Genomic DNA, 25,879 nt, shown 5'->3' on the forward strand with positions numbered 1-25,879 from the left:
GCAGTTGCATCTCACCTGGCATGGAGGCAGGAAGCTGTGGGCTTCGGCGGTTTTTCACCAGCCTGTACTCGCTGCCATCTTTACGGTTTCTTCTGAGGTTCGGTTCGCTGCTGCCTTCCCTGAAACAGAGACGACTTCAATCGGTCACTTTGATTCGATCCAAACGGTGGCAAGAACATGCGAGTTAATTCAACGCTGTGACTGTCGCCACTGGTGGCTCTGAGGCACAACAATCTGTTCCTCCATTCTGTCTTGGTGTACTTTTACACAGACGACTGGGCTTAACAGCGCCATAATATCCCGCTGTGTAAAGGAGACTAATGAAAAACAAAAAGTCATTGTTTACAAAACTGCTTGGCAAGATGAGATGAGAACAGCACTGTTGGGTAGCAAGTAAAAGACAACCCATGTTGGACCGAGTGTTCAGGATTTGCGTCTGTGATACAAAATTTGGTAAAAATAAAAAAGCCCCGTTGCTTAGTTTTTCTCCTACTACTGTTGCCAAGTGCCTGCAAAAGGGGTGGGGGGGGGGGTTGTTGGGTAAATCTTTAAAGAGTCCTCTGCAGACCTGTTCTGTTAAACAAAATTCAAATTCAACTTTCAATCATACCGAGTAAACCAGTACATCATTCCATCTAGAGGAGAACCACCGTAGGCCTACATGTTATTGGTGTTCTGCTGAGCTTCTGCGAGGCGAAGTTTCTTGGCGTGGTTCTTGCCCTGGTAGTGAGCCTGTGCAACTGACAGCGAGCTGAAGGAGGCATCACACAGCTTACAATAGTCGTTCTCTGTGGCCAAGATGACCCGGGTGGCCCCCTTGTACAGCGCCTGCTGGCACAGGAACAAAGCAGCGCAGTGTTTTGTGGTGAGAGGAGAAAACAGTGACAACAACACCAAAGAGATGTTTAGGTTGCGAGGGAGGAAGACGGGAATTCTTTGCACAATGGATTTTTTTTCTCCCCCTGATTTTTATCATGGCGAATATAATTGGTAGCTCCATTAATTAACATCATGTACATAGTAATCATTGGCAAGGGTTGTTTATGTTAACAGCAAAGGTTACACCAAAGATAAATGGAAAAAGTTCGTGTAGAATGTTGCTCAAGGGGGTAAATGTTCTTAACTTAATAAGGGTCACATTAATAAATGTTTAATTACGCTTAAGAAAAGCTAATTTATCATACATGCGTATAAATAAGGGTTTACTAACTGTTATTAATGAATTATGTGTTCTATAGCGTTACCATATATTTCCACATCATCTTGTCTTGTTTCATGTTTCTTCTTGACTTTCGTAGACTCGACCGGCGAAGGAACACTAACAGAGACTCCTGCTTTATTTGGTAAGTGGTATTCATTTTGCTTCAAGTGCAGCCAGAATGATTCCGAGAGACGAAAATGGAGCAAATGAAAATGGTACAAATGAAGCAGAGTGACTGTGCAGTTCCCTCCCACCTCCTCAGAGGGATAAAACCTCTATCAGCAGATTGTCTACTTCAGCAGCAGAGCTCCCACCCCCTCAACCGTATCAATCAGGGGCTTGGTGCTGACTTGATGTTCGCTCCTGACCTGCCTTCCTGCGTCACTGTCGTTGGATCCTGAGCTGACGGCTGTCTGGCCGGCCGCCTCCAGGGCTTCTGGAATCCTGATGGCCGGTGGCTGCTGACTGCCAGCGTAGAAATTTCTCAACTTTTTACTGTGGTTCTTCCCCTACACAGATATAGGAGGAGACAGGATGATTCTGTGTTATCTTGAAGATCCCATTAACTCCTGGAGTTAGGAGTACCAAAATACTCTTTCTGTGTCTGATATAGTTTTTCTAGAAACTAGAATTACCTCATTCTGGCTGAATGCCTGCTGAGATCACTACACCAGTGTCTAACACATCGGTTTTAACTGCCGGGAACAAGAAGTCTTCGACTTCACCATAAACTCACTTTTAAGATATTCTGACCATTGGACCAGGATTGGTTTCCAAACTATTTATGATGTCACAAACCAAGGCCTCAGCTCACCAGGCACAGAGAAAGCATACGTCAACGAGTATGAAAACGTCAATGTTTCACATACATCATCCCACACCAGCGTTTCCAGGGGAACGCATTTTAAAAAGATAAAACAGTTGTGAATCAGTTCAGCAGGCCTTATCTATAAATCATGAGCAGAGCAAATTTGTGCATACATTTTTAAAACTACGTACATTAAATTCTTTATATATGAGAATAAATAGATGCATGTTACTGGATTTAGCAGGCTATTGTGTGGTTTTTACCTGGATGTTTGTTTGAATTTTCAATTAGCTAAACATCCATTTTGCAGGGTGCAAAATCTGATGTAATTATGCTGAAAACTGTGATTGGCAGCACACAGACACGCTCCACAGTTTTAATCAGGTATAAACATAAAAACAAAATTCTGCAAATATATTTGGCAAACTAAAAGAATCTCCTGCGACCCACGTGAGAGTCACGACCCGGTCGTTGGGAAAGAGGGATCTAAACAGCGAAGCCAAAACATTCAGCTGTAGCAACAAGAAGGAACACACATCCTGACTAGAGTGGGGCCTGAATAATATATGTATTTTAATAGTTTATGTACTGAATGTCCTGTACATGTGCGTATGTTTACTTGAACTGACCTGGTAGTGAGCCTGTGCCTGCTGAGCGGAGTTGAGGGTAACGTTGCAGAGTTTACAGTACAAAGGTTTACACAGTTCTTCCAGCCCCAGCGAGTCCTCTTGCTCCTCCCTGCCAAGCGGGGAGCTCTCATCCTGGGGGTGCTCGCTGGCTGGGGCTGCCTGACCTGGGACAGGTCCAGGAATGAGACCTGTTACTGGGGCTGGGATGAGGGCCGGTCCTGGGGGCCTTGGAGGAAGCTGTGAGGTATCTGGGCCTGGAGCAAGTGGGGAGGAAAGGGGACTGGGAGGGAGGGAGAATCTGCTGGCTCCAGGTGCCACAACAGGTGGTGGCACCAGTGCATGGGCAGGGCTCAGAGGTGGAGGCCCCAATGGTTGTGTGAGGTCCATGGATGGAGGCACCATTGCTTGTGAGTGGTCTACAGGTGGGGGCCCCAAGGTGTGGGCCATTGGTGGAGGCCCCAGTGGCTGAGCTGCAACCATTGGAGGAGGCCCTAAACTGTGTGCAGGGCCAATGGGAGGAGGCCTTAAGGTGTGAGTAGCAGTGATGGGAGGGGGCCCTAGAGTTTGGGTGGGAGCCATGGTTGGAGGCCCAAGTGCCTGAGCAGGAGTGATTGGTGGTGGGCCAAGGGGCTGCGTAGGCACCATTGGTGGAGGTCCCAGCTGGTGCAGAGAGTCCATGTGTTGGAAAGGCTGCTGTGGATGGCTGAAGAGACTGAGAGGAGGCTTCAACATGGTCTCTGGGCCTGGAAAGAAGGGGGTGGCACAATGACCCTGTTATTTCAATTAAGGTTACGTTTTGGTGTTGTTCATCTGATCTGTCTGTCAGCAGCAAACTACCCGGCTGCATGGGACACTGAGGATGAAGGCATATTTAAGAGCTGATCCAAGATTTCTTATTTTTCCATTTCATCCATTGATAAGATATGGATAAGAAATATTACATAAACCTTAATGGAAAAATTCTGGAGCATATTTCTAGTTTGGGATACATCCAGACATGTGTGTGTGTGTGTGTGTGTGTGTGTGTGTGTGTGTGTGTGTGTGTGTGTGTGTGTGTGTGTGTGTCCAAGGAATACTTTCTTCAGGTAAAGGCAGCCTAGATTTAAGGAGGTTTCAGAGGTTGAATGCACATCTGTGTGCACAGGGTTAGAAAACGGAGAATACAGATTAGCACTACTTTCATTTCTTCAGCCGACAGGTCCTATTGACAATCAATACTTGAATCCTTGGAAGGAATATAAAGGGCTACACAGCTCACGGTTGAATACAGATATTAATTTTCCCAGGACACATCCATATATGGTGTATATGGGATTTTTGCTGGGTTAGACTCAGAAAAGACTGTGAAAACTGAATAACTAATGTACAAAGACACGAGAATGAGAAAGCATGTATTTGCTGAGGCCCTGAGGCAGAAGAGATGTAAAGAGATGGCCGAATGGAAACACATTCTCACACTGAGGAGCTTCACACCCCAATGGGCATCAGAAAGATTAGGATGAGCCGGCAGCACTGCAGTCATGCACATGGGATGTTACACACACACACACACACACACGCATTCGACAATAAAACCCTCAAGCCTCTCTGATCAGAAGAGATCAGAGCCGAAGTGTGACAGTACTCGACTAGTCTGTGTGTGTGTGTGTGTGTGTGTGTGCCTGAAAAACAGGAAGAAATATCATGATTTGTTGAATGCCACTGCTTTTGTGTACGTGTTCATTTTTGCTACTTTAATGCTCTATTGGTGAGCGTGTGTGTGTGTGTGTGTGTGTGTGTGTGTGTATAAGTATCTCTCAGTTTCTTTGTTAGTTTTATTTTATCCCCTAGTTTGTGGGGACATAAATCTGAGGACTTGCCTCCCTGTTGGAAACTGAAGGCTGCCTCCAGTGTGCACATAATTAAATTTTAGGGTGAGAGCTTACTTTGAGGTTCAGATGAGATCAAGGTGTGTGTCCATGTGTGTTTGTACGACTCACTCTGACTGTACGTCAGAAAACATCTCCAGATTGGTAGAATGCTGATGTTTGGGTCAGTAGGTAGGGTTGGCAAATAGTGGTTGAGGTGAATCTTCAGTCTATGTACATAACCCACAAGTGACTTAAGCAAACGTGTCGGTGAGTGTGTGTGTGTGTGTTTGTGCGCGTGCACTTGCATTGTTTAGGGGTCAGTAAAAGGCCAACAGCTGTGTTAAAACTCACTGCACTGGAAGCTTTCATCTGGAATCCAGTTGGACGCCCAATGGCTGTGATCCATGTCCCCAAAATAACACACTAGGAGTGTCTTTGTTTCTGACTGCTGATGGATCTCAGTCCATCTGTCTTTCTGTTTGTCTGTCTGTCTATCTTGATGCCTGTCTGTCACCTACCCAGGCTGAGCTCGGGAGAAAGTTATGCTGGAAGAGGCACTGACCTTATTAAAATCCTCTGCACTGCAAGCTGATTGCCTTTGTCAGATTCAGCAGTATAGGAAGCGTAACCTAAACAGTGTAGCAGTTTCACATGAATAAATATACGCTCCATTACTCGTTTGCATTTATTTGTGCTTCTACATGTCCTACATAAAAGTTTTTGCATATGCCATGGCTGGGAGCTTTTTCTCTGCAGGCTCCAGGGGTTGCAGCAGTGATTTGTTTGTGATAAACACAGACTGGGTCAGCGATAAGTCGGCGGTCGACGAGGAGTAACTCGAATAGCACATCAAACTTCTTCCACAGACCAAAACAAGAGGATGTCACAGTTCATTGACTGCATGTAAAAGAGGAGGATTTTTCTCTACTTTAAACCATTATGAGCCAAAAGAAAGTCTAGAGCCGGACGCTACCGTCTTCAGCCGCCAACATTCAAACCAGTGTGTGCAGCAGTGATCGGGGAGGCACCTTTGTGGTCTACATCTCAACTCAACTCAACTGGTTTATTCTAGAACTAATTCTCACAGTTCACAACGGTCATGCATGGTTAGCATTTCCTCTGGAATTTCTTATCAGAAAATATAGCACTTGAAAATACACCAGCATCACAATCTTTGGGCAAACATTTATTTGTTTTAAGGCCCAGGTCAAATCTACTGAAATCAAGGCTATGTATGGTTCATAAATGGCCAGCCAACATCAACAGTGTTTTGCAGCAGGGTTTCCGTGCTGCTGCATTGAGCTTCTTTGTGTACTTCCAACAATTGCAGCTGAAATGGAACAAATAGTTTGAGTGAGGAGTTTGGGCTCATAAATGCTGGGCAACATGTACATTTTCCTTAAATAAACCAAACTCCAAAAAGAGCTTGGACGAGAGGAGGTGATGGCGTGGAAATCAGAGTGTAGAAATGTGTAAGAGGTGGACCATGCACAGCTGTTGCGATCCGTGCTGATGGCACACAAGGGAGGTGCATGTCAGGCTGCAGTGTTTGGTACGCAGCCATGTGTTCCAATGCCAAAACCTACAGCGTAGATTAACGCACAATTATAAAAGAAATGGTGCATCTAATGTTTTGCCACTACGGGGACAACTGCAGATGGTCAGAGAACGAGAAAGCAGCACGGGGTTCCCCAGCACTGGCGCTGATATCTCTGTGCACCCGCTCAGTGTGCATGTTAGCTCACATCCCCGACAGCATGTCATGTTTAACCAGTACGGAGACATCCATCTGCAAAACTCAACATGAGGTGGGGACATAAGGCCGCAGGGACCAGCAGCACCAACCACAACTAGTCTTTCAGACGCATTACTGCCACATTATACTGGAGTCTGGACCTCCATTTCCTGTGACATCATGGGAATATTAAATGCTAACCAAAACTACTGGTCTGCATTTATAGAAAATAGGCTGCTTCCTGAGTTAGGAATTCCATAATTCAACTTGTTTCATGAGTTGAAAGTAAGAAGTACTAAGCATTAGTGGGAAATGTGCCCCTTTGATGGTCAAGTGCGGTACGTCAGGTACCCACAATGAGGCACTCATTGACCTTGAACATGGTCTCCTGGCCCCAGCTCTGACCTCAGGTTTGGTGTTTCAATGAACGTGGATGACTAAAATATTGCTGTGCAGTTTAGACGTCATATGTGCCCGTTTTCGTAACAGTTTCCTTTTCCCCCCGTTGTAAAATCCGTCACCCCCCCCAAATACTAAACATAAGGCCGTCCACAAACAGATGAATTTGCACAAGTATCAACTGTCGCATCATCATCAGCTTTATGGTTGCTCAGAAACCTTAATGTCATATAATTTACTGGCCAAAAGGACAGCTGACCCTTCTGACTTCAAATGGCCCACTAAGCAGTTCAGAGGACACACTGTGCAACCACAAAATAGATTATGTAACTATGTGCATCTCACAGCTAATGTGAAATATGCTGGAGGTTATTGCTCTCAACTCATTTTTTGACAGCGTCCCTGTGCAGTACTTCCTCCTGCTGGGCTTGTTCTCCTTCATAGTCACACACGTACTGCTGTATATCTTACTGCTACATCATCAACTTGGAGTATAAGTTTCATCACGACAGCTCAATCACAAACACGTTTCAAAATTTCGTTCAAACAGACTCTGCACCGACCCTCGTCTGAGTTGACGGCTACGATCTCATACAACAGAACTCTTTCACACAGCTGGAATATCTCATTAAGGGTCCATTTCCATCCAGCGGCTGATGTCAAGGCTCTAAAGGCTGTTTTCCTGAGAAACCTGAGCTCAACCTCAGCAATAAATCATCTGTTCGTAAGTGGAACTCCATCAGTAAGTGACACTTTTAAAGCACAGTTACATGTAGGTACCACTACACAGCACCCTGACGAAGGACTACAGTCATGTTGGAGGAAAACAACACTTGCTGCATTTTATATGGTCTCAGCAAAATATATACACTGCAGCTCTGACTGACGATCCCTGCTTGAAAGACCCTCTGTAACACAAACCTCTGTACACATATGATAAACCTACAAAACTCTTTGGAATATGTCGGCTTTTTATTCCCGAAAAGGTCTGAGATTAAGGCCGCATCCGGACCAAATCAGGTGCTCCGGTGAAGACACGGGTTCTCTCAACCACTGGTCAATCTGAACCGTGCCAGATCACATTTGTCCCCCAAAGTCTAGCTGGAAGGTTCTTTCAGTACAGTTGCACAAACATGGACAGCTTAGTATGTGAGCTAACTCCAGCAGCTACAGCACTACATATTGCTGCTTGTCTTTCACTTGTCCTCCCCTCCTTCGCTGAATGTTCGACCAAACTTGACAACTTGACACGGTAGAGCGTTTTCACTCTCGTCCAGCTCATGCAAGATTACAACCGCTGTGTCTCACTCCTGTGACTGTGAAATGTAAAGCCTGGCCTGTGGAACTCCAGCCAAAATGTTAGCAGAGGGAGTGCAGGGTCTCTGCGGCGGTGGTGAGGGGAGGAGGGACAGTCGTGTTTCAGAACAGTAGAGGGCGACCGGGCCAAGTGTGAGTGCTAGCATCAATGGCTTTGAAGCCTTCCTGCCTCCTTCCTGTATCCTATGGACCAGCGCGAGGTTGAGTGCAGGGTGGGACGATGCTTGTCTATACAATGTGCGTGCATGGCAGTAAATAACTTGTTTCACTTTTGCTTTTTTTCTCAGTTTTTGTCTAAAAGTAAAGACCAACCTGCCCTTGTTTTGACACCCTATCGTGATTAAAAACCTGAATTATGACAATGCCTCCTCTTAAGATTTATTCTTAGGATTTTACTTTGATTATGGAACTGTTTTGATTCACTATTTGGTGGAAGGAAGGGTAATTAGCATCGATTGCCCACAGAATCTCAGTCTATCTAAGTAACAGAGTAAGGAGGAGGAGATTTATTTTTTCATGACAAATCTTGCCTCTAAATCTTTCTTTTATTCCACCTTTATCTTTATCAAAACAACAGAATGTAGCTAGGCCAAGGTCAGCTTCCTCCTCCTCCTCTCCCTCGGAGACCCAGATCTAGACCCAAAAACCAGAGGCTACTAGGGACACAGACCTTGCTGCACAGCCAGAAAACCTTTGTCATGACTCATTTTGCATTCTAGGTTTTAGAGAGGACAACATCAACTTTGCAATGCAAAAGCAGGCTTACGTAATGTTGCTCTAATGCAGAAAGCAAGGTATAATTAAAGGAACATTTTTCAGCAGTTAGTTAAATGAATAAACGGCACTTTTCTTTTAAATGAAACTTCCTAAACTAAGAGGTTAAATATGCTCCATCACTTGTCAGAGTTCTACATTTGCTGGTTTAAAAAGGGAGACAATCTAATCCTGCTGTCTTGGAGACTGATAATCTCACGGCCTCCACTGAGAATCTCTAAATAGGCCGCATGTTCTTTTTCTCTGGAGTTTCTCTTGCCGTTCTTCGTTGCGTCACATCAATTATGGAGCGATGAGAAGCACATGCCTCCTGCACTTATTCCGTCTGCTTCACTGGGCAGTGAACAAGAGCAGAGAGCTGCAAGGACCAAGTATCTCACTGTACTCACACTTCACTTACTGTACTCTTCACTACTGTACCTCTCATGGCTAAAGGCTATTTTGAAAACACCAAAGGTTCAAACTTGCTCTTGCAGAAGAGCTCATAAGGAACTGCTGGATGAACTTTAATTATTAACATAAGGTGAATGCTGTTTAACTTCAAGGACTCGGTCACCTCAGCTATGTGTAAGGCTACTATTACTCTAGTTCATCCCTTCCTCCTCATCGACAGAGAGGCCAACCCGTCGCTTATTTGTCATTCTGACGAGCCAGTTTTTAAGCAGGGAGACAAACAACCTTTAGGAATCAAGCGTTGCGAGTACTTTAATAATTTAACAAGTTTAACTGACTGTTATCGATATGATCATTACTGTTGATCATTCGTTCTAAAAGCAGTCTGATGCAGCTGAACTACACCTTCAACATGTATTCCCTCAGATTAAAATGATACTTCACCCAAGTAGTAGTTTGTTTCTTTTTTTTGCCGTTCTGTTACTCATAAATAGATATCTGCAGCTCACAAAGACGTTTTTCCCTCCTGCATTACTTCTTTGTGACTCCAGGATGGATACCAGTCATGTGTAGCGCTCGCTTGAAACTAATGGTGACTAACAGCTAAAAACAGCTACAGCTACAAAACAACAGCGAGAAACTTGCTTGTGTGTACTTGAAAGTCCAAACCCATTTTTCTGGTATTGCTTTACACTTCACATGACTAAGTGACTGACCTATGCGGATGCAGAAAAAACTATGACCTACGGGTTCTCCTTCATGATAGTGCTCAACTGGAGAGTTGATCAAAGTGTTTGTGGATTACTGAACATACGGTTGGATAATGAAGACGTGGATTATACCAGACGATGCACTGGAGAGTGTGTAAATGGATGTTTTTGGACAGTTCTGCCGTAGCCCGCCGTGCTCGGCCCAGCAGCTAAATATAAGTGTCTGGCTCTTTAAGCGGTCGCGTTCTTGGGAGTCACATAGATGTAATCCAGGAGGGAACAAACATCTTTGTGGGCTCAAACTAATTCTGAGCAGTTGAAAAGAAAAACAGACTTCTTTTTTTTTTTTTTTTTTTTTGGAGAGGGGTTAAGTGCCAAATTAAGATTATTCACAAGTCCCAATGCCTGATTCCAAGTCTGAAGTCTCTGGAGGAAAAGTCCAAGTCAAGTCACATGTGCATGAGTCTGTATCTCTGGGTTGAAATCAGAGTGATGATGACAGGTGACTATTTGATGACAGGGAGATTAGGAGGTGACATTTTGCAACAGTGTACATAACATCCTGGCCTTTAGCAGGCAAAAACCAGCTGAGAAGCCGGTGTTGGCAGCAACCGAGGAGGTGCAATGAATGAATGAATGAAGACTTACTGTGTAACTGCCACATGTCACCATCAGCTGTGCAGATAAAAGCAGCAAAGCCAATCAAGGAAAGCAGAACGAAGGCCGTTTAGTTTCTATTTCTCCACTCGTATCTGACAACGAACCTCCTGAGTGACTGAAATACTCGGGAGATGAAATTGCTTTGAGGCTATAAACTGTTTCAAATTACAGTAGGACATCGACTCAAGCCTGGACTCTCCCTGGAATATGATCTATATGGAGCTCCACTGTAAGAGACAATCGTCAACCCCAGATTTCAGCAGCAGCAGATGCGTGCACACCTCTAAATGACATTAGCGGCGGTACCGGTTTGACATCCACCTCCGTCTGTATTTGTTCATGCCTGGTTGGATTGTCTCCATCCCTGCACATCAGCGGATAAAACTGCTGACAGCCGGACGACTGCCTCTCCTTACCTGGCAAACGGGAAAGATAATGGCTGCTGTCCCCAAAGGCGACAGGCGGCGAAGTGTAATTCCTGCAGTATTCCGCGCTCTGGTAGTACGCTGCATCTCCGTTCCTCAGCTGAAGCGCCATCATCGCAGTCACATCCCTTTGCCAACTTCTTCTCTCCAAAAAAAAAAAAAAACCGGGCGGCCAGTTCTGGATGACAGTCCCAGCCACACGCTCAGACACCGCGGTGCTCACCGGAGGGGTGAATCCCGGGAGGAGAGCGACACGCAAGGAAGGGCAGACGCGCTCCAACACAGGCGGTAAACTCGCCTCGTTTGTGTCGTTCTTCTAAAAGTCCACCGGGATGTTGAAACAGAGAGAGATTTGGATTTTTGTAGGAGATACACGCTGACGAGGCTCACCGGGCGCCCCCTTCCACGTTGGTACGGTCCATTTCCGATGCCACCGCTGTTGATTTGCATGGGTGGTAATCATGACACATTGTATAAATATGTTACACTTCTGTGGTGCTCCGATCTCTCTGCTGGCGATGAGGCTCTAATTGGTCTGGATGGAAGGTGAAAGTCTTCATTAAATATTCAGAGAATGATATAAAAAGAGAAGAAGAAGAAGAAGAAAAAGAAGAAGAGACAAATTAAAAATAAATTTAAAATACATTAGGATGATGATTAGGGGCCAAATAGTTGTACAGGTTTACACTTAATTTAACCCCCTCCCCACTAATTCTATATTTCCTGTTGTTTGTATCTATTTTTGGATGCACAATCATTTCAGCAAACCATCAATATCAGCAGATATTTGTCATTTTAAAAAATTATCAATGATGAAGAAACATCTGTATGTTAATTATTTATGAGTTCTTTTCGAAATGTGGAAATGAAGAAAAATGTTACCCCCCCCCCCCCCTTCAGTGTGTATAGCATATAAACTTGGTTTTATACTGATAATATCATCACTGGTAAATATCAGTTTTTGCGAAATCAATAGAAAAAAAAATAATCAGCATATTGGATATTTGGATAAAATCCTGTATTCCTATTTAATATGTTGCTCTGCTGTTTATAGTGTACATTTTTGTTCCTATAATTCCATGTAAATACATTGAAATTCGCTCATTTGTTAATTATTACATTTTTGATGCTCTATTTTGGCATGCTTTGGGATGGGAACTGACAAGTTGATATTATCATATTTAATAAATTATATTATGGATTCTCCAATTCCATTTTTGGATTCCCAGGAATGGGAGAACTGGTAACGCTACAGAACCTGTACTACTTAACAATATCGGTTCTTATTTTGCATGCACATTCGTGTATGAATCTATAATGTATGTTCGTCACAATCCAGCTGTTTTTTTTCCCAGATGTTGCAATATGACTTTCCCCATTTCAAAAGGAATAATAATTTGATGTTTGAGGTCTGTATAAAAACGATACGCTCCTTGTGCATCCCCAGAAGACGACCATCACGTCTGCAGCACCACAATGTTCCACTAACCCTGACATGTAGCAGGTACGTGACATGAGGCTAAAAAAGAAAAAGAAAAAAAAGAAATTGCGTCATTCATCTTCGCTCGTTGAACTGTGCAGGTAATCAGACAGGTGACAAAAAAGCAGACCTACAGAACATTTGTCAACATATCAGAAAAACAAACAAACAATGACCCTTTGAAAACAAAATACTTTTTAAGATTAAAAATACTGCATCATGGTTGTAGATCTCCCCAGAGTGTTCCTGGTAGTCACCTTGACCTTTGACCACCAAAATATTTTGAACTCATCCTTGGGTCCCTGCAGACGTTTGAGCCAAAATTTGAAAGGGGAAAAAAAAAAAATCCCACAAGGCATCCGTGAGATATCATGGATTCAAGAAAGGGAAGGACAAATGTACAAACGAAAAAAACTACGTCTCCTTTACATCTGGAGGAATTACATCTAAGATGATGAACAACAACTGAGGAAATACAGTTTTGTTTTTCTGAAACGTTGCATTTCGTGACCTGTTTAATGTAATTTAGATTTTTCTCGAAACGTTTGTCTAAATGTTCTTTGCCACACCAGTTTTGTTTTTATTTTTACACTTTCATTGTATACATTTCCTGATTCTATACCATTTCCAGAGATTGTAGTATAGTAATTATATTATCTGGAATCAAAAATCTTATCTAATCACAGAGATGCTCAACCTTTTGGATACTTGGGTCTAATAATGAATTGTTAGTGTGACACATAGTTGAGGTGGCATGTCACTGTTGTATCATACCCATAGTTCCACTCTGGTGTGTGTGTGCGTGCGTGTGTGTGCGTGTTTATGTGTGTGTGTGTGTGTGCGTGTGTGTGTGTGTGTGTGTGTGTGTGTGTGTGTGTGTGTGTGTGTGTGTGTGTGTGTGGGAGGGAGGTAGGAAGGGCCCTCACCAGACAGACAGCGTGGCTGCATTGTTGCAGCAAGACAACTTGGCCAGTCGACCAGTAGCTCGGCTGCTCACAACATCCCCGGTCTGGGGCCCCTTCGACTGGACATGCCGGTCCGGATTTATTGCAACAGTTTGCAAGAAGGGATCGTCTCCAATGTGGAGTAACGGCTGCTGTCACGGATAGACACGGGAAAACAGGCTGCTTCGCCGGCCGCCGGGATCTTGGAGGGGTTTGGACGGCTTGCTAACTGGTGTTAGCCGGGGATAGCCCAGCATCTCCATACATTTGGCTGGATTGACACCAACTGGAAAGGGTAGGCTTATTCAGCCACATTCTACAGGAGTTTTGTCTTAATTCTTATTTGTATTTTCCAACGGTGGGGGGTGGGGGGTAATGACAGACTCGGTATTAGCCTTTAGCTGGTGAGAGGAAAACTAGCTAACCATCATCAAATCGATTTGAATAATTATTGTTACGGTGAAGTATCTCTAACACCGAATAGCTTGGAGTGGCTGTTTGTGAATTATCAGTATTTTAAGTCATAATTAAATGTTGGTTCGCTGTTAAACCAAGAGCTGTTTTTGTAGCCATCACCTCTGGTCTGTCATTCCCAACCGCTTAGCTAGCTTGCTGCTAGCCACTGTTGTGATGGTGTTGTGATAGATTGTTGTTTAGCGTGTTAATTTCCTCTTCCTCCCGTCACATATTTCAGTGGCAGCGTGAAGATGGATTGAAACATGAAGGGTGGAACGGTCCCATCGTTGAAGTAGGAGGGCTGCTGTCTGAGGTATCCATCACCGTCTCCTCTCCCCTGCTCACTCACCTCTGCTTTGTTTATATTGCTCTCTTTCTCTCAGTTGCAGCGCTCATCATCAAGAGTTCAGCTCATGTTAGGTGGCAAATTAAAACTGAAATCAATCAGTGTTTCCACAGTTGTTTTTGTTTTGTCTTTCTTGAAACCACATAACAGTGTGACGTGTTGCAATTGGCTATACCCGCATTTAACCACAAATTAATAAAGCTGAGAGGAAGCGTAGCTCACAGACCTCCCGTTCCAAGTCCGCACAACTCCCTGTTAGTTGTTGTGGAGATGTGCCTCTGAATTCAAAGCAAGTTTGTGTCCCAGCCAATGTTTCCCCCACTTCCCCACATCCTGTGTTGTGGGGGAGCTTCCTTTTTTGTCCTAAAGTGCTTAGCTGCATCCTGATCAGGGTCACAGCTCGCAGAAATCCTCATGGGGTTTGTTTTTTTGTGTCGTTTGTTTTTCTAGTATTCAGTGTTTGTATGCATGTTTGTGTGTGTGTGTGTGTGTGTGTGTGTGTGTGAGAGAGAGAGAGTGAGTGAGTGAGTGAGTGAGTGTGTGTGTGTGTGTGTGTGTGTCACAGTTGAATCATTAATCTCAGGCAAACTGGTTGGAAATATTTCCCTCACCAGAACGGTAACAGTGAGTAAGGCTGTGGCAGTGGAGGATTTGCAACAGTGATTTTGGCTTTTAGGTAGGAATCCACAGGATTTAGGATCCACGTCCTTTGTTTTCTGTGGGTTTTTTTTCTCATACAACAAACCCAATTCTAGAGAAAAATGAACTGCATGGAGATCACTTGCAAATTATTGGCAAAATAAAAGGTTCCGATTGCAACAGGCACATTCTCAAGACACCACATAAGAAAATGAATGGTCCCAAACAGAGATGGTTTAAAATTCCCGTATGCAAAACAAACAAACATAAGTTTGCTTTTATTCCAAAAGCTGTTAGACTTGTTTCTGTCTCTCGTCCGTCTTACAGAGCCAGACATGCTGTTTCACTTCCTCAGTCATCAGTTTACTGTCAGAATCTTGACTGAATGTTAGTTTGTGACTCAACAAGTATTTAAAGTTTCCGCTTTTATGCAAATGAGTCGTTTCTTTGAACAGCAGCTTTCCTGCCTTCCCATTCTGTTGTGACATAGCATCAAGTCCCTCAGCTCAGATAAAATCTCTGCATCTATTTCTTGGGAGGGGAAATCTTTTTTTTTTTCTTTGTCTTTTTTGTAAAAGCAGACTACGATTCTACACTTGATCGTCTGACTGATTGTGTACTTGTTGCTATCATCTGCCTTTTTTGGGGTTCTGAATCTGATACAGGACGTCGCTACCGCAGCATTGTTGCACTCTGACCATTGCTACAGGGAAGTTTCTGAGAGGAACTTGTCTAGTTGCTCAGCACTTTAGAAAACCTCTCGTGTGTGTGTGTGTGTGTGTGTGTGTGTGTGTGTGTGTGTCGGTAGCTGAAGCCGTACGCTGTGATTCCTAATCATTTTCATTTGCATGGTTGTGGGGCTTAGATTTGCAGATGGTTTTATATCAATTGAGGCGACATTTGCGTAGATCTTTGTCTCCCGGTTTTGTGTGTGACGACAATCAGACCGTGTGAAAATTCTGTCTAGCAACCACTTTGATAAATACCTTTACACACTTTTAAGGGGTATACTACAATCCTGGAGCTTTTTTAGTGGATATACTGCATAGTTTACGTGCACTTCTCCACTGGAGCAAATACGCTATAGGTGTCAAGGCACCCATAAACCCACCAGCATGCCAGGGTTCCGCCCCGAGGCATCTTTAATAATATAGAAGTGTGCAGCTGAGCTCAGTGCCAGAACCACTCAAACTGACCTGGAATCTCGGGTACTGCTCGGGGATACGAAAGCAATATTTAAATTTGAAACAAGGTGTCATGAGGGGTACAATCATTTGTTTTGATAACGAGAGATGTTTTATGAATCATCTGTTAACCTTGCGTTTTGCTGTAGTTGGGTGAAATTAACAGTTCTATTTTACTGTGAATTGTTTGTTGAAACAACACAAGTAGGGATTCACAATACTGTGTTTTCTGTCATTTCCTGACATGCTGATATTTTACAGCTGATTCTGGCTGATATTTATCGAATTCGGTATTTTCAGAACATGAATAACATGATATTCATATTTTTGCGTGTACATAAAAACAAAAGTAAACATTGTGACTTCTCATCCTGCTTGCTCTTTGGGACTTGTTTATGAACCATAAATTAGCTAAAAATTAAGCCATAATGTTGTAATTTCTTCAAATATATGCGCAAGCATACTTTCTCATCAGAATGTCTCAATCTGCTGTTGAGTCACTTTTTTGTTTTTATGAGTGTTGGATGTGAGCAATCTGTCTGAAATGGCTGTATCACTTATTTTCCAGTTGACCACGACGCAATGAGCTAATGGTGACTGGCAAAAGATTGCTCAGTTTTCTTGGCCAGTTTTCAGTTTTGATAAAAATGCTCTAAAACTGAAAATCACTGGAGGTTTAGAGTAGAAGTACACAGACTCATTGGTATTTCTGAATTTTACTGCTCTGGAAAAAAAAAAAAGATCTTGGTCGTCGTCCTAACTTGAGCCTTACAGACGCTGGATATTAATGTTCAGGGCTGAATGCAACACACGATGCTGTTGAATGATTCAGAAAAAACGCGTCTTGAAACTGCTGTCCATGTTTATCTGCTCAGGCTGGGGAAGGTTTTGATGGTAAATATGTAAAACCTGATATTTGGGCATGTTAAAATGATAATATTAGACATTGTTAAATTCATGATAAAACTTCTTTTGAGCTATATTCTGATCTTAACTGCATACTGAGACTGAGCGGTCTCCCTGGCTGTTAACACGAGGTAATAAACCACTTGTACACGGGCTGAGAGCGCTTGGCCATTTAATTTCCCCTAACGAGCATCAGTTAAGCACTTTTAACCTGGAAACTTCTTTTCTCTTTGGATTTAGCGTCACGTGTTCAGACAGGAAGTTCAGTGACATGATAGATGGATGCCTAAATCGTCCTACACGTCCTACACGTCCTAATCGTCCTACACGTCTTTCTTTGAAAGCATCGATGCGTTTTGCCACATGCCGCTGCTGGATTATATGATGACGGACAACAAGTGTCATTCCAGACTCAAGTGTTTTACTAAATAAAAGGATTGGAAAATGTATGAGACAGCGTTCTAAATATAGATGATCTTACAGCATGTACTACACTATTATTATAATCAGTCATTGCTCGTACAGCATGAAGGGGAAGTTTTATCATTATACTTTCACAAAGGTTCTGAGAGGTTTGTTCTTAGAATTTTGCAGTTATAAAGTAGAATTCACTCATCTAGATGAGCAAACTGGCTATGATAATTTTCATGTGGTACTCTGAAACCGCTGTCACACAAGCAGGGAAACGCTGTTGCAGACTCTGGTAGTGTTGATCAGGAGCAAGCTTGACCCAGAACTGTAACATACACCACATCTAGTGCGCTGGGACCATTAGACGTGATTTGTGTGATTGTTTCGGATTTATTTCAGGAGACGATTGGGAGGCTTTTTGTCTCTCTCATCAGTTAGATATCCATTCTGATGGGCGCAGTACTTAAATCTAAAATGCATGAGCACCGAGATTTTCCTCCATGACCTTTAAATTTTGTACGTGTAGACTTTCATGCACGCTTGCTTTCTTGATGTGTGTAGTGGGTTTTAGTGGTGATTACTTACATGGGAGTAAATTCATGCTTTTTAATCCTGGCCTGGTGGACAGTGAATGCAGTCTGTTGATAAGATGCACCGACACAGTTACTGGTCCTGTTTTAGTTCGGCAGCTTGATGGCAGCTCGGTCTTAGCCAAGACAAGCAGACGGGCTCACAGTTTCACCGCGCAGTACTGGCAACTCCCTTTACCAGAAAGAGCCAACATAAGCCTAATTTTATTTTTTGTTTTATGTTTTGGTTCTATTAATTCATCTGCTCTTAGGCGGTAATTGCAAGTTTGTCTCGGTGCCCAGTGGAGCCGTGGGAATTATTAAATCCTTTTCACTTGGGTGGTATACAAACTTACATTCATGGTCAGAACAGCACACTTTCACCAAGCTTCTTACGTTTGGATGGCTTCAGCAGCTCATCCAGCCTGTTCTGATCACTGAGGGCCAGATCTTTATTTGAACCTAATTTTATCTTTCAGGTTGCAAATCCGTGTGACTGAGCTGGGAGACAGAGGGGGGGAGGATGCCTCCCAGACCGTCCTCAGGGGAGCTATGGGGGATCCACCTGATGCCGCCCAGGTCTGACATGCTGAATATGGTTTGGATGCAGAATTATCTTAAGCTTAAAAACCCCATAGACTATCAAGAGGCGGTTTCCTCACACGGGCAGACTGTATTCTCAAAGGTTTCATAAAAGTTTCCTCTGCCAACTTATTGTGGTATGCCTTGGATTTTCAATTTATTATTCATGAATTTCTTGTTGAATGTGAAGACAACCATGACAGAGTTAAAGCCTAAAAGAAGAGGGAAAAGGATGTTTTCATCACCATCTTATAAAACTCTGTGTATCTGCAGGATCCTGGTGGATTGCCTGCTGCCCAATGGGATGATCCTGACCCTGGAGTGTCTGCGTGAGGCCACGCTCATTACCATCAAACATGAGCTTTTCAAGGAGGCCAGAAAATATCCCCTCCATCACCTCTTACAGGAGGAGACTTCCTACATCTTTGTCAGTGTTACACAGGTGAGACGATACAATCAGCATTGGGATAGCAGGAAAAAAGGGGGTTTTCCTATTAAGAATAAATCGGCTCTCTTGGACTTATTAGATGCTGTACTTGCGATAAAGAACTTTTCCAGTATTTTTCCTGTAATGTTCAGGTAAAGGGAACACATTTGCTATACCCTACCTCCGTTTTATTGTTTGTTGTAATTTAAGGATTCAGAAAAAAAAAATCAGCAGCCTAGCTGAACAGCAGTAGGAAACTCATTTCTCCGATTAGAATCAACCCTTGCCTTTTCCAAAACATCCATTCCGCACCTGTGTGAAGATATTTAGCTCTTAGAAGATCTGTTCGCTGTTGACTTTCATGGGGAAAGGAAAGCTTCATAGTGGACAGGTAATTTTCCTGCAGGAAGCTGAGCGGGAGGAGTTCTACGATGAGACCCGAAGGCTCTGTGACCTCAGACTTTTCCAGCCGTTCCTGAAGGTCATTGAACCAGTTGGCAACAGAGAGGAAAAGATCCTTAACAGAGAGATTGGTGAGATTTTCTTCAAATAAGGAAACTGCATTTTCTGTCATTATCACGAGGAATTTAAATGTGTTATGTTGACTGTTTTTTCAAACTAGCCTTTAAATTGCTAGCTGTTTTTCAAGAAGCAAGTTAAATCTCTTGTTTTGAGCTTTTCTTTAAAGGATTACCTGACATACTTAAGCTGTTTACATTTGTTCTGTGTTTCAAAGGATTTTTGTATTCATTATGTCATAATTAAAGGAAAGAATGGCATAATACTGCATCTCTACACTGAGCAATCCAGCTCAAAGCACCTTCAATTCAACCGGCTTTGCTTCTATTGCGTCAGGCTTTGCCATTGGTATGCCAGTTTGTGAGTTTGACCTGGTGAAGGACCCTGAGGTTCAGGACTTCAGGAGAAACATCCTGAATGTTTGTAAAGACTCCGTGGAGCTGAGAGATGCCAGCGGGCCCCACAGTAGGGCCCTGTATGTTTACCCTCCCAATGTGGAGTCCACACAGGAACTCCCTAAACACATCTACAGCAAGCTGGACAAAGGTAGGCAGCAACTTTTGTTGGATTCTTTTGTTGTGTTTGGCATCTAACTTGGGGCTGCTTGGCATCGTACTCGGGGTGACCTCATTTGAAAGAAACACTGTTTTTGGGAAATTGAAATGCGTCTTTGTGGCCATTTGGCCAAGCTGTGTTTGTAATTTTTCAGAAAATAAAACCCATGCGAAGCACTATTAGACAACCAAGAGGAACAAGTGAACGTCGTCATCTATCTACCAGTCAGCCTTAACAATGGATGAAACCAATGAGTCAGGCAATCCATGCATTGACGAGTTTGCTAATACAACAATACTCAGACCAGATGCAGACTACTCGATGCAATAGCCTCAGACCTTTGAATAATTAAAGACTGGCTATTGTTTCTTGCTGCTTGTGTAAAATTTGATCTATTGATCTTTTATTCCCGGTCAACCTCTTTGTCTGCCTTTTCCCAGGTCAAATTATTGTTGTGATTTGGGTGATAGTTTCTCCCAACAACGACAAACAAAAATACACATTAAAGATCAACCACGACTGTGTGCCTGAACAGGTATGTACTAAAATGAGGAGCATCAATCATTCATGACAGCTTTCCTGTACGCCACCGTAATTGGTTCATTCAAGCTGAGGAAATTGAAGGGATCAGATTGGTTTCAAACACTGAAAGCACATCCACTCAGTGAGCAAAAATAGAATCTCCTGAACTGCAGTGCAACAGACTGTTTGTATCTTTGTCATAAAGGTGATTGCAGAGGCCATTCGTAAGAAGACACGCAGCATGCTGCTCTCCCCCGAGCAGCTAAAAATGTGTGTGCAGGAATACCAGGGTAAATACATCCTCAAAGTTTGTGGCTGTGATGAGTATCTGCTGGAAAAGTACCCCATTAGCCAGTATAAGGTAAGGAATCTATTTATACAGTCGCGTCCGTGTAGAGATGCTTGCTCAAAGGGAAAATGTTTAAATCACCTCATTATTTGAAAACTTGGCCTCGGTTTAATATAAGCAACTTTGTCGCAACGTGAATGTGACAGAAATCATAACAGGTCCTGTGTGATAATGTTGCTTTGTTGACAGATGTGATTTTAGCTGATTTGCTGATTCAAGACTTAAAAAACCCCCAGAAAGAATCCATAAAAGGCAACGTTTGCTGATGTATTTTAACAGATACTAGTGTTCAACACTGGAACCATTTGCTCATGCACGCTGTAATTAGTTACAACTCAGAGTCAGTAGAAAGTAGTAGGGGATGTGGACAATGTCACTGTTTCCTCTGCAGTCACTCAGCACCTCCTGGAGAATGAACGCGAGGCACCATTGAGGACTCTTGCGCACTGTGCAACTCCATCATTGTAGGGTTTTCCTGTGTGTCTCTCCCTCTGTGTCTCTCCTTCTAGTATATCCGTAGTTGCATCATGCTGGGCCGGATGCCTAACCTGATGCTAATGGCTAAGGACAGCCTGTACACCCAGTTGCCTACAGACAACTTCGTCATGCCGTCATACTCTCGCCGCATCTCCACGGCAACGTCGTATATGAATGGCGAGGCAGCTGCTAAGTCACTGTGGGCCATCAACGGAACATTGCGAATACGAATCCTGTGTGCCACCTATGTTAACGTCAATATAAGGGACATAGACAAGGTGGGCATGCACAGTTTTAACAGGAGTATACCACCGTCTGATACCTTGTCCTCACACTCCAGTAAACACAATGCAGTAGACCAGGACCCTCTGAGTGATTTCTTGTATTTTCTTCAGATTCACGAGTACAAGAGAACTCTTGCTTACTAAATTCGCCAAAGTTAATTAGTGATTATTTTTGAAGCTGTTTTTGATTACTTTTCTCTTACTTGGGCATCATATAACTCACATTTCCTGTGTAAACAAGCGGCATCCAGGTCATGTGAACAGAGACCATGTGAATTTAATTCTGATGGCTCTGGTGTTTTGAGTGATTCGAGCTGAGATGAAATGGTTTTAAAACATCATATCACATTTCTAGCTTTTATGACTGCTTAATTAAAATGTGATGAAATGTTTATATGAAGTTTTGATACATGGCCTTAAATCATTAAATCATGTCTTCAACAGAAAACTACAAATAGCAGCTCTCTGCACTTTTTGTTTGCATAAACATGGTGGTCATGATGATGACTCACAAGAGTTGACCCCTTTTGCAGTGTCCCCCCCCCCCCTGCATTTTCCTCACAGTGTGACTATATTTAGTCAAGTTTCCCTCAGCAGGCAATGTGACGGCAGTGCATGTGCACAAAATGCAAATTTTCTAATATGCATGAATATTCCGCCAATTGTAGTATAAAACTTACATTTATAGGCTTTAAAATGCTGATGGTTGGTGTCCTGTTTCACAGAACCTTTACAGTGGAGTAGGGTGACTTTAACAGTGCCACATAAATTGTTTTGTTTTAGTTGTTTTTTCCGTTTGCATGGGCATACGCAGTGGGCCAGAGGTACCATAGGTTTGGGTTGCCGGTCGATCTGTACGCACACCCCATATTTCTTAACAAGATATCGCTTGCTGTCTCTCTTGAGCTGAAATGTCCACTGGGTTCCAAAGATGCACTGAAAAGATTCTGGGGGCAAGGTCACCATCACCTCACATGCATGCTACCTCTCTCCCAATCTTGGCAATGCAATGTCTCTAAAATACTTCAAGGGATTTATTTTCCTTCAAAATTGGCTCAAATGTCCACTGGCACTCAAGTAAGACCTGAAGAGATTTTGATGTCCAAAGGTCAGTTTCCCTCTGACAGGACCACGTCTCTGTAGCTTTCACCCGTGATTGACTTTTTCTTTCGTCCCTTTTTTTTCTGAGTTCATTTATAAAGATTATAAAACCTTTTAAATAAGAGCTAAGCAAATATGAAACATGTTAGCCGATGTCCTCCATGCCATAGAACGCCAATATACCACTGATTGACAGGCTTGACTTCATTTGAGGAGGCCAGCATAAAGTGACTGGATAAGTCACATGCCTCATTAAATTCGTATGTGGTACCATCTTCAGGTTCCTGAGTTTCGTTATGATGATATAATATCCTAATAAACGTGGGTAGTTTTGTCTTACAATGTAATGGCTTTCGTTGTTTTGTTCTTTGTCAAAACTTGTGTGTATTCTTGCAGATTTATGTGAGGACAGGTATTTATCATGGAGGAGAACAGATGTGTGACAATGTCAACACACAGAGAGTTCCCTGCTCTAATCCCAGGTATCTGACCGCAGAACATTTCAACATTTATGTTCCCTGATGACTAAACTTTCACTTTATTGCTGTTAAAGTGTGTTAGACAATCTGCATTGTCTGTTTAAGGTAGTCTTAACAGTTAGGTGCTGGCTAGTAACACTAAACTTCTGTATCGCATTACTGTTAAACATAAGGCTTGTCCACCTCACACCTCTCCAGAAGCACATGCAAAATTGTCTGTACTAAATATATCCTTGCATTCACTGTCCACTTGTGATAATCGCTGTACGTGTAGGTCTAAACTGTATTGTTCACCTTCTCCTGCATTTTTTATGTCTAGGTGGAATGAGTGGCTCACCTATGACATGTACATCCCCGACATCCCCCGTGCTGCCAGACTCTGCCTCTCCATCTGCTCGGTCAAGGGCAGGAAAGGAGCTAAGGAGGTACGATAGGAAGCAAAACGGAGAAAGACCTCAGCACAACATTTATAGCTGCGTTCTTGGTCAAGACGCAGGCACACAAAAATACGAAATGTCTCAGTAAGCTGTTTTTTGAAGTGAAGCATAAACAACTTTTGCCCAGGGCATGTAAAAAGTGACACATTTAGCTTGTAAAGTTTTCATGTTCAGAAGCACATATTCTGAATGATTTTACTCAGGGAGTTGTCAATATATTATTTATAACCTGGTGGATAGAATATTTCAGGTGAAAAACATGGTGAAATAGAATTTTCTGGTATGTGGAGGGATGGAAAACAGATCCAGAATTTACATTTAAGGTTGCTGGAGTAAATTAGTTGAATTAAGTAATGAATGGAATATGTACCAATGGTGCATATGGCACTTAATAATAAACAACTCAGTCATACAAATGTGTCAAGGTATTTTGATGAGCTTTGACACAAATAGGCAGACAATACTGGAGTTATCCCAGTCTAAAATTAGCAGACAACAGATGACCTTCAACCGACTGCACGCTGTCATGCTAACCCTGTGTGTATGTGCAGGTGTTTGCACATGAGCCCGACTTTATGCGTCAGTCTGTGGAGTATTTGTGACCGAGGTGAATGGGAGCTGTGGTATCATCTTTGGTTCTGTTTAATTGCTAATCAGCAGTGGGTGGCCAAAAACATCAACAGAAACTCAAGCAGCAGGAGGGACTTTTCCATTCATGCATGACCAAAAAAAAAAAAAAAATCACTCTTATGCAAACTGATGACATGTCCTGAAAAAGTTCATTCTCCACCTCACCTAATTTCATATTGGCGTTTTATAAATCATATCAGTCGTGTACCAAGCGATAACTGTAAATTAAAGATAATCACATGATACTTAAAGCAGAGTGCCTGTCTATAAAACTCTTGTTTTTGTGTGAGTCTGTGTGAGAGAGAGAGGGGGGGAATGTGTGTGTGAGTGAGAAGAATGAATGCCAGACATGGATATGGTAACGGACACCAGGGGTTACTCCTGTCCCCTGCTGTGCCATACCAGGCTGAGGTCAGGTTAGCGGATGCTCTTTCAAGCCACACCTAAATTAAAGATAAACACCTCTCGACAGCTCCCTTTTGTTCCAGCACTCACTATAAATAGGTGCATTTTGACTGGCTGTCTGCATGCAACTCTGGCAGCCTCATCAAGTTGCCCTTGATCACCTGATTCCATCACTGCCCCTTAGTAAAGACTCACTCTTAACATTTCCTTCGCCTTTGTGAAGGCTCGTGCCGTAGCCTTGGCAGTAGCAGTAGTGGAGGTGAGATTGTTTGACAACAGGGCCGACGATACGCCTGATAGTGCTCAGCTTTCTGCCTAAAGTTCACCTCTTCCTGTGCCACCTTGACCCCTCTTGAATTAATCCTGCTTGAACTTTCAGAAAAGCTGATTATTCCTTTAGAAACACTTGGCTGATGACATTCTTGTGAAATGGTCTCTGTGGGGCAATGGCCCAATCTTGAGCTTTCATGCGTAACTCAAAGATATCAGGCCAAGACTTTGTTTCCATTTATTATTTATGGCTCATGGTATGAGTAGCAACTTCAAACAAGAGAGTTGTAGGAATTAGCAAATGCACACTTTCACATAAAAACGAGAAAGAATTGATCAAAGGAAATGCTAGTTTTCCTTTACATCTGGAGAATGGTGCACCCATATTTGATAACCTTTGTTGTTTGTTGCAAATTATTCTAGGCTAAGGGTTTCAACAAGATTCTCACTCTGTGTTGACCTCAACTACGCCTGCAGACATCGGGTCATTCTCTTTGTCTCACTCTTTCCTGTTGTCGCCTGTGTCCTTGCAGGAGCACTGTCCACTGGCCTGGGGCAACATCAACTTATTTGACTACACTCACACTCTGGTGGCTAACAAGATGGCCCTCAACCTCTGGCCTGTTCCTCATGGTCTTGAAGACCTCCTCAACCCCATAGGAGTCACAGGGTCCAACCCCAATAAGGTATGAAAGATCCAGGACTTGTTTTCCCTCTCCTGTAATTTATCATGTCAAGATTCCATACAGAGTAAAAAAGGTCAGTCGAGGGTTTGGGGAAGTAACGTCATACGACATCATATTCTAACCCGGGCGAGCGCCTTAGTCACCCTCAGACAGAAATGCTAAACCATATTAGTCAAGCTGCTCGTTCTTGTCCGTCATTTTTACCTTAACTTAATTTTCCACTCATCTGTGTCTTAAATGAGCAGCGTAAACTGATCCTGGCTCATGTCACAATCTTATGACGCATTCCTCGTCGCCGTATTCTGTGAATGTCTGTTGTA

The 25,879-nt window shown here is 43.0% G+C and overlaps 2 protein-coding genes across 3 annotated transcripts in view; one reads left to right on the forward strand and one right to left on the reverse strand.

Moving 5' to 3' along the window:
* zmat3 (zinc finger, matrin-type 3) overlaps window positions 1–14,202 on the reverse strand; it is a 24,886-nt gene extending 10,684 nt beyond the window's left edge. Inside the window, exons 1-8 of one of the 2 annotated variants that reach the window (XM_086224210.1) lie at window positions 14,131–14,202; window positions 12,391–12,420; window positions 11,125–11,455; window positions 10,893–11,041; window positions 2,639–3,381; window positions 1,570–1,710; window positions 662–828; window positions 16–119 (exon numbers count right to left, since the gene is read on the reverse strand). In XM_086224210.1, the coding sequence (XP_086080336.1) occupies window positions 16–119; window positions 662–828; window positions 1,570–1,710; window positions 2,639–3,381; window positions 10,893–11,041; window positions 11,125–11,351 (1,531 nt within the window). In that variant the 5' untranslated portion in view covers window positions 11,352–11,455; window positions 12,391–12,420; window positions 14,131–14,202. Of the gene's footprint in view, window positions 1–15; window positions 120–661; window positions 832–1,569; window positions 1,711–2,638; window positions 3,382–10,892; window positions 11,456–12,390; window positions 12,421–14,130 lie in introns of both variants that reach the window. The other variant, XM_086224211.1, reaches the window with a different exon arrangement.
* Window positions 13,304–25,879, forward strand: part of LOC147249493 (phosphatidylinositol 4,5-bisphosphate 3-kinase catalytic subunit alpha isoform-like) — a 23,280-nt gene continuing 10,704 nt past the window's right edge. The window contains exons 1-12 of the mRNA XM_086224208.1: window positions 13,304–13,620; window positions 14,020–14,094; window positions 18,316–18,415; window positions 18,692–18,860; window positions 19,252–19,378; window positions 19,701–19,910; window positions 20,360–20,454; window positions 20,647–20,802; window positions 21,300–21,545; window positions 23,049–23,134; window positions 23,451–23,556; window positions 25,407–25,559. Coding sequence (XP_086080334.1) covers window positions 18,360–18,415; window positions 18,692–18,860; window positions 19,252–19,378; window positions 19,701–19,910; window positions 20,360–20,454; window positions 20,647–20,802; window positions 21,300–21,545; window positions 23,049–23,134; window positions 23,451–23,556; window positions 25,407–25,559 — 1,404 coding nt within the window. The 5' untranslated portion in view covers window positions 13,304–13,620; window positions 14,020–14,094; window positions 18,316–18,359. The remainder of the gene's footprint in view (window positions 13,621–14,019; window positions 14,095–18,315; window positions 18,416–18,691; window positions 18,861–19,251; window positions 19,379–19,700; window positions 19,911–20,359; window positions 20,455–20,646; window positions 20,803–21,299; window positions 21,546–23,048; window positions 23,135–23,450; window positions 23,557–25,406; window positions 25,560–25,879) is intronic.

This window comes from Aulostomus chinensis, chromosome 14 (assembly GCF_037954235.1).
Source record: "Aulostomus chinensis isolate RoL2024-O1b breed Wild chromosome 14, RoL_Achi_v1.0, whole genome shotgun sequence".
Classification (NCBI taxonomy): domain Eukaryota; kingdom Metazoa; phylum Chordata; class Actinopteri; order Syngnathiformes; family Aulostomidae; genus Aulostomus; species Aulostomus chinensis.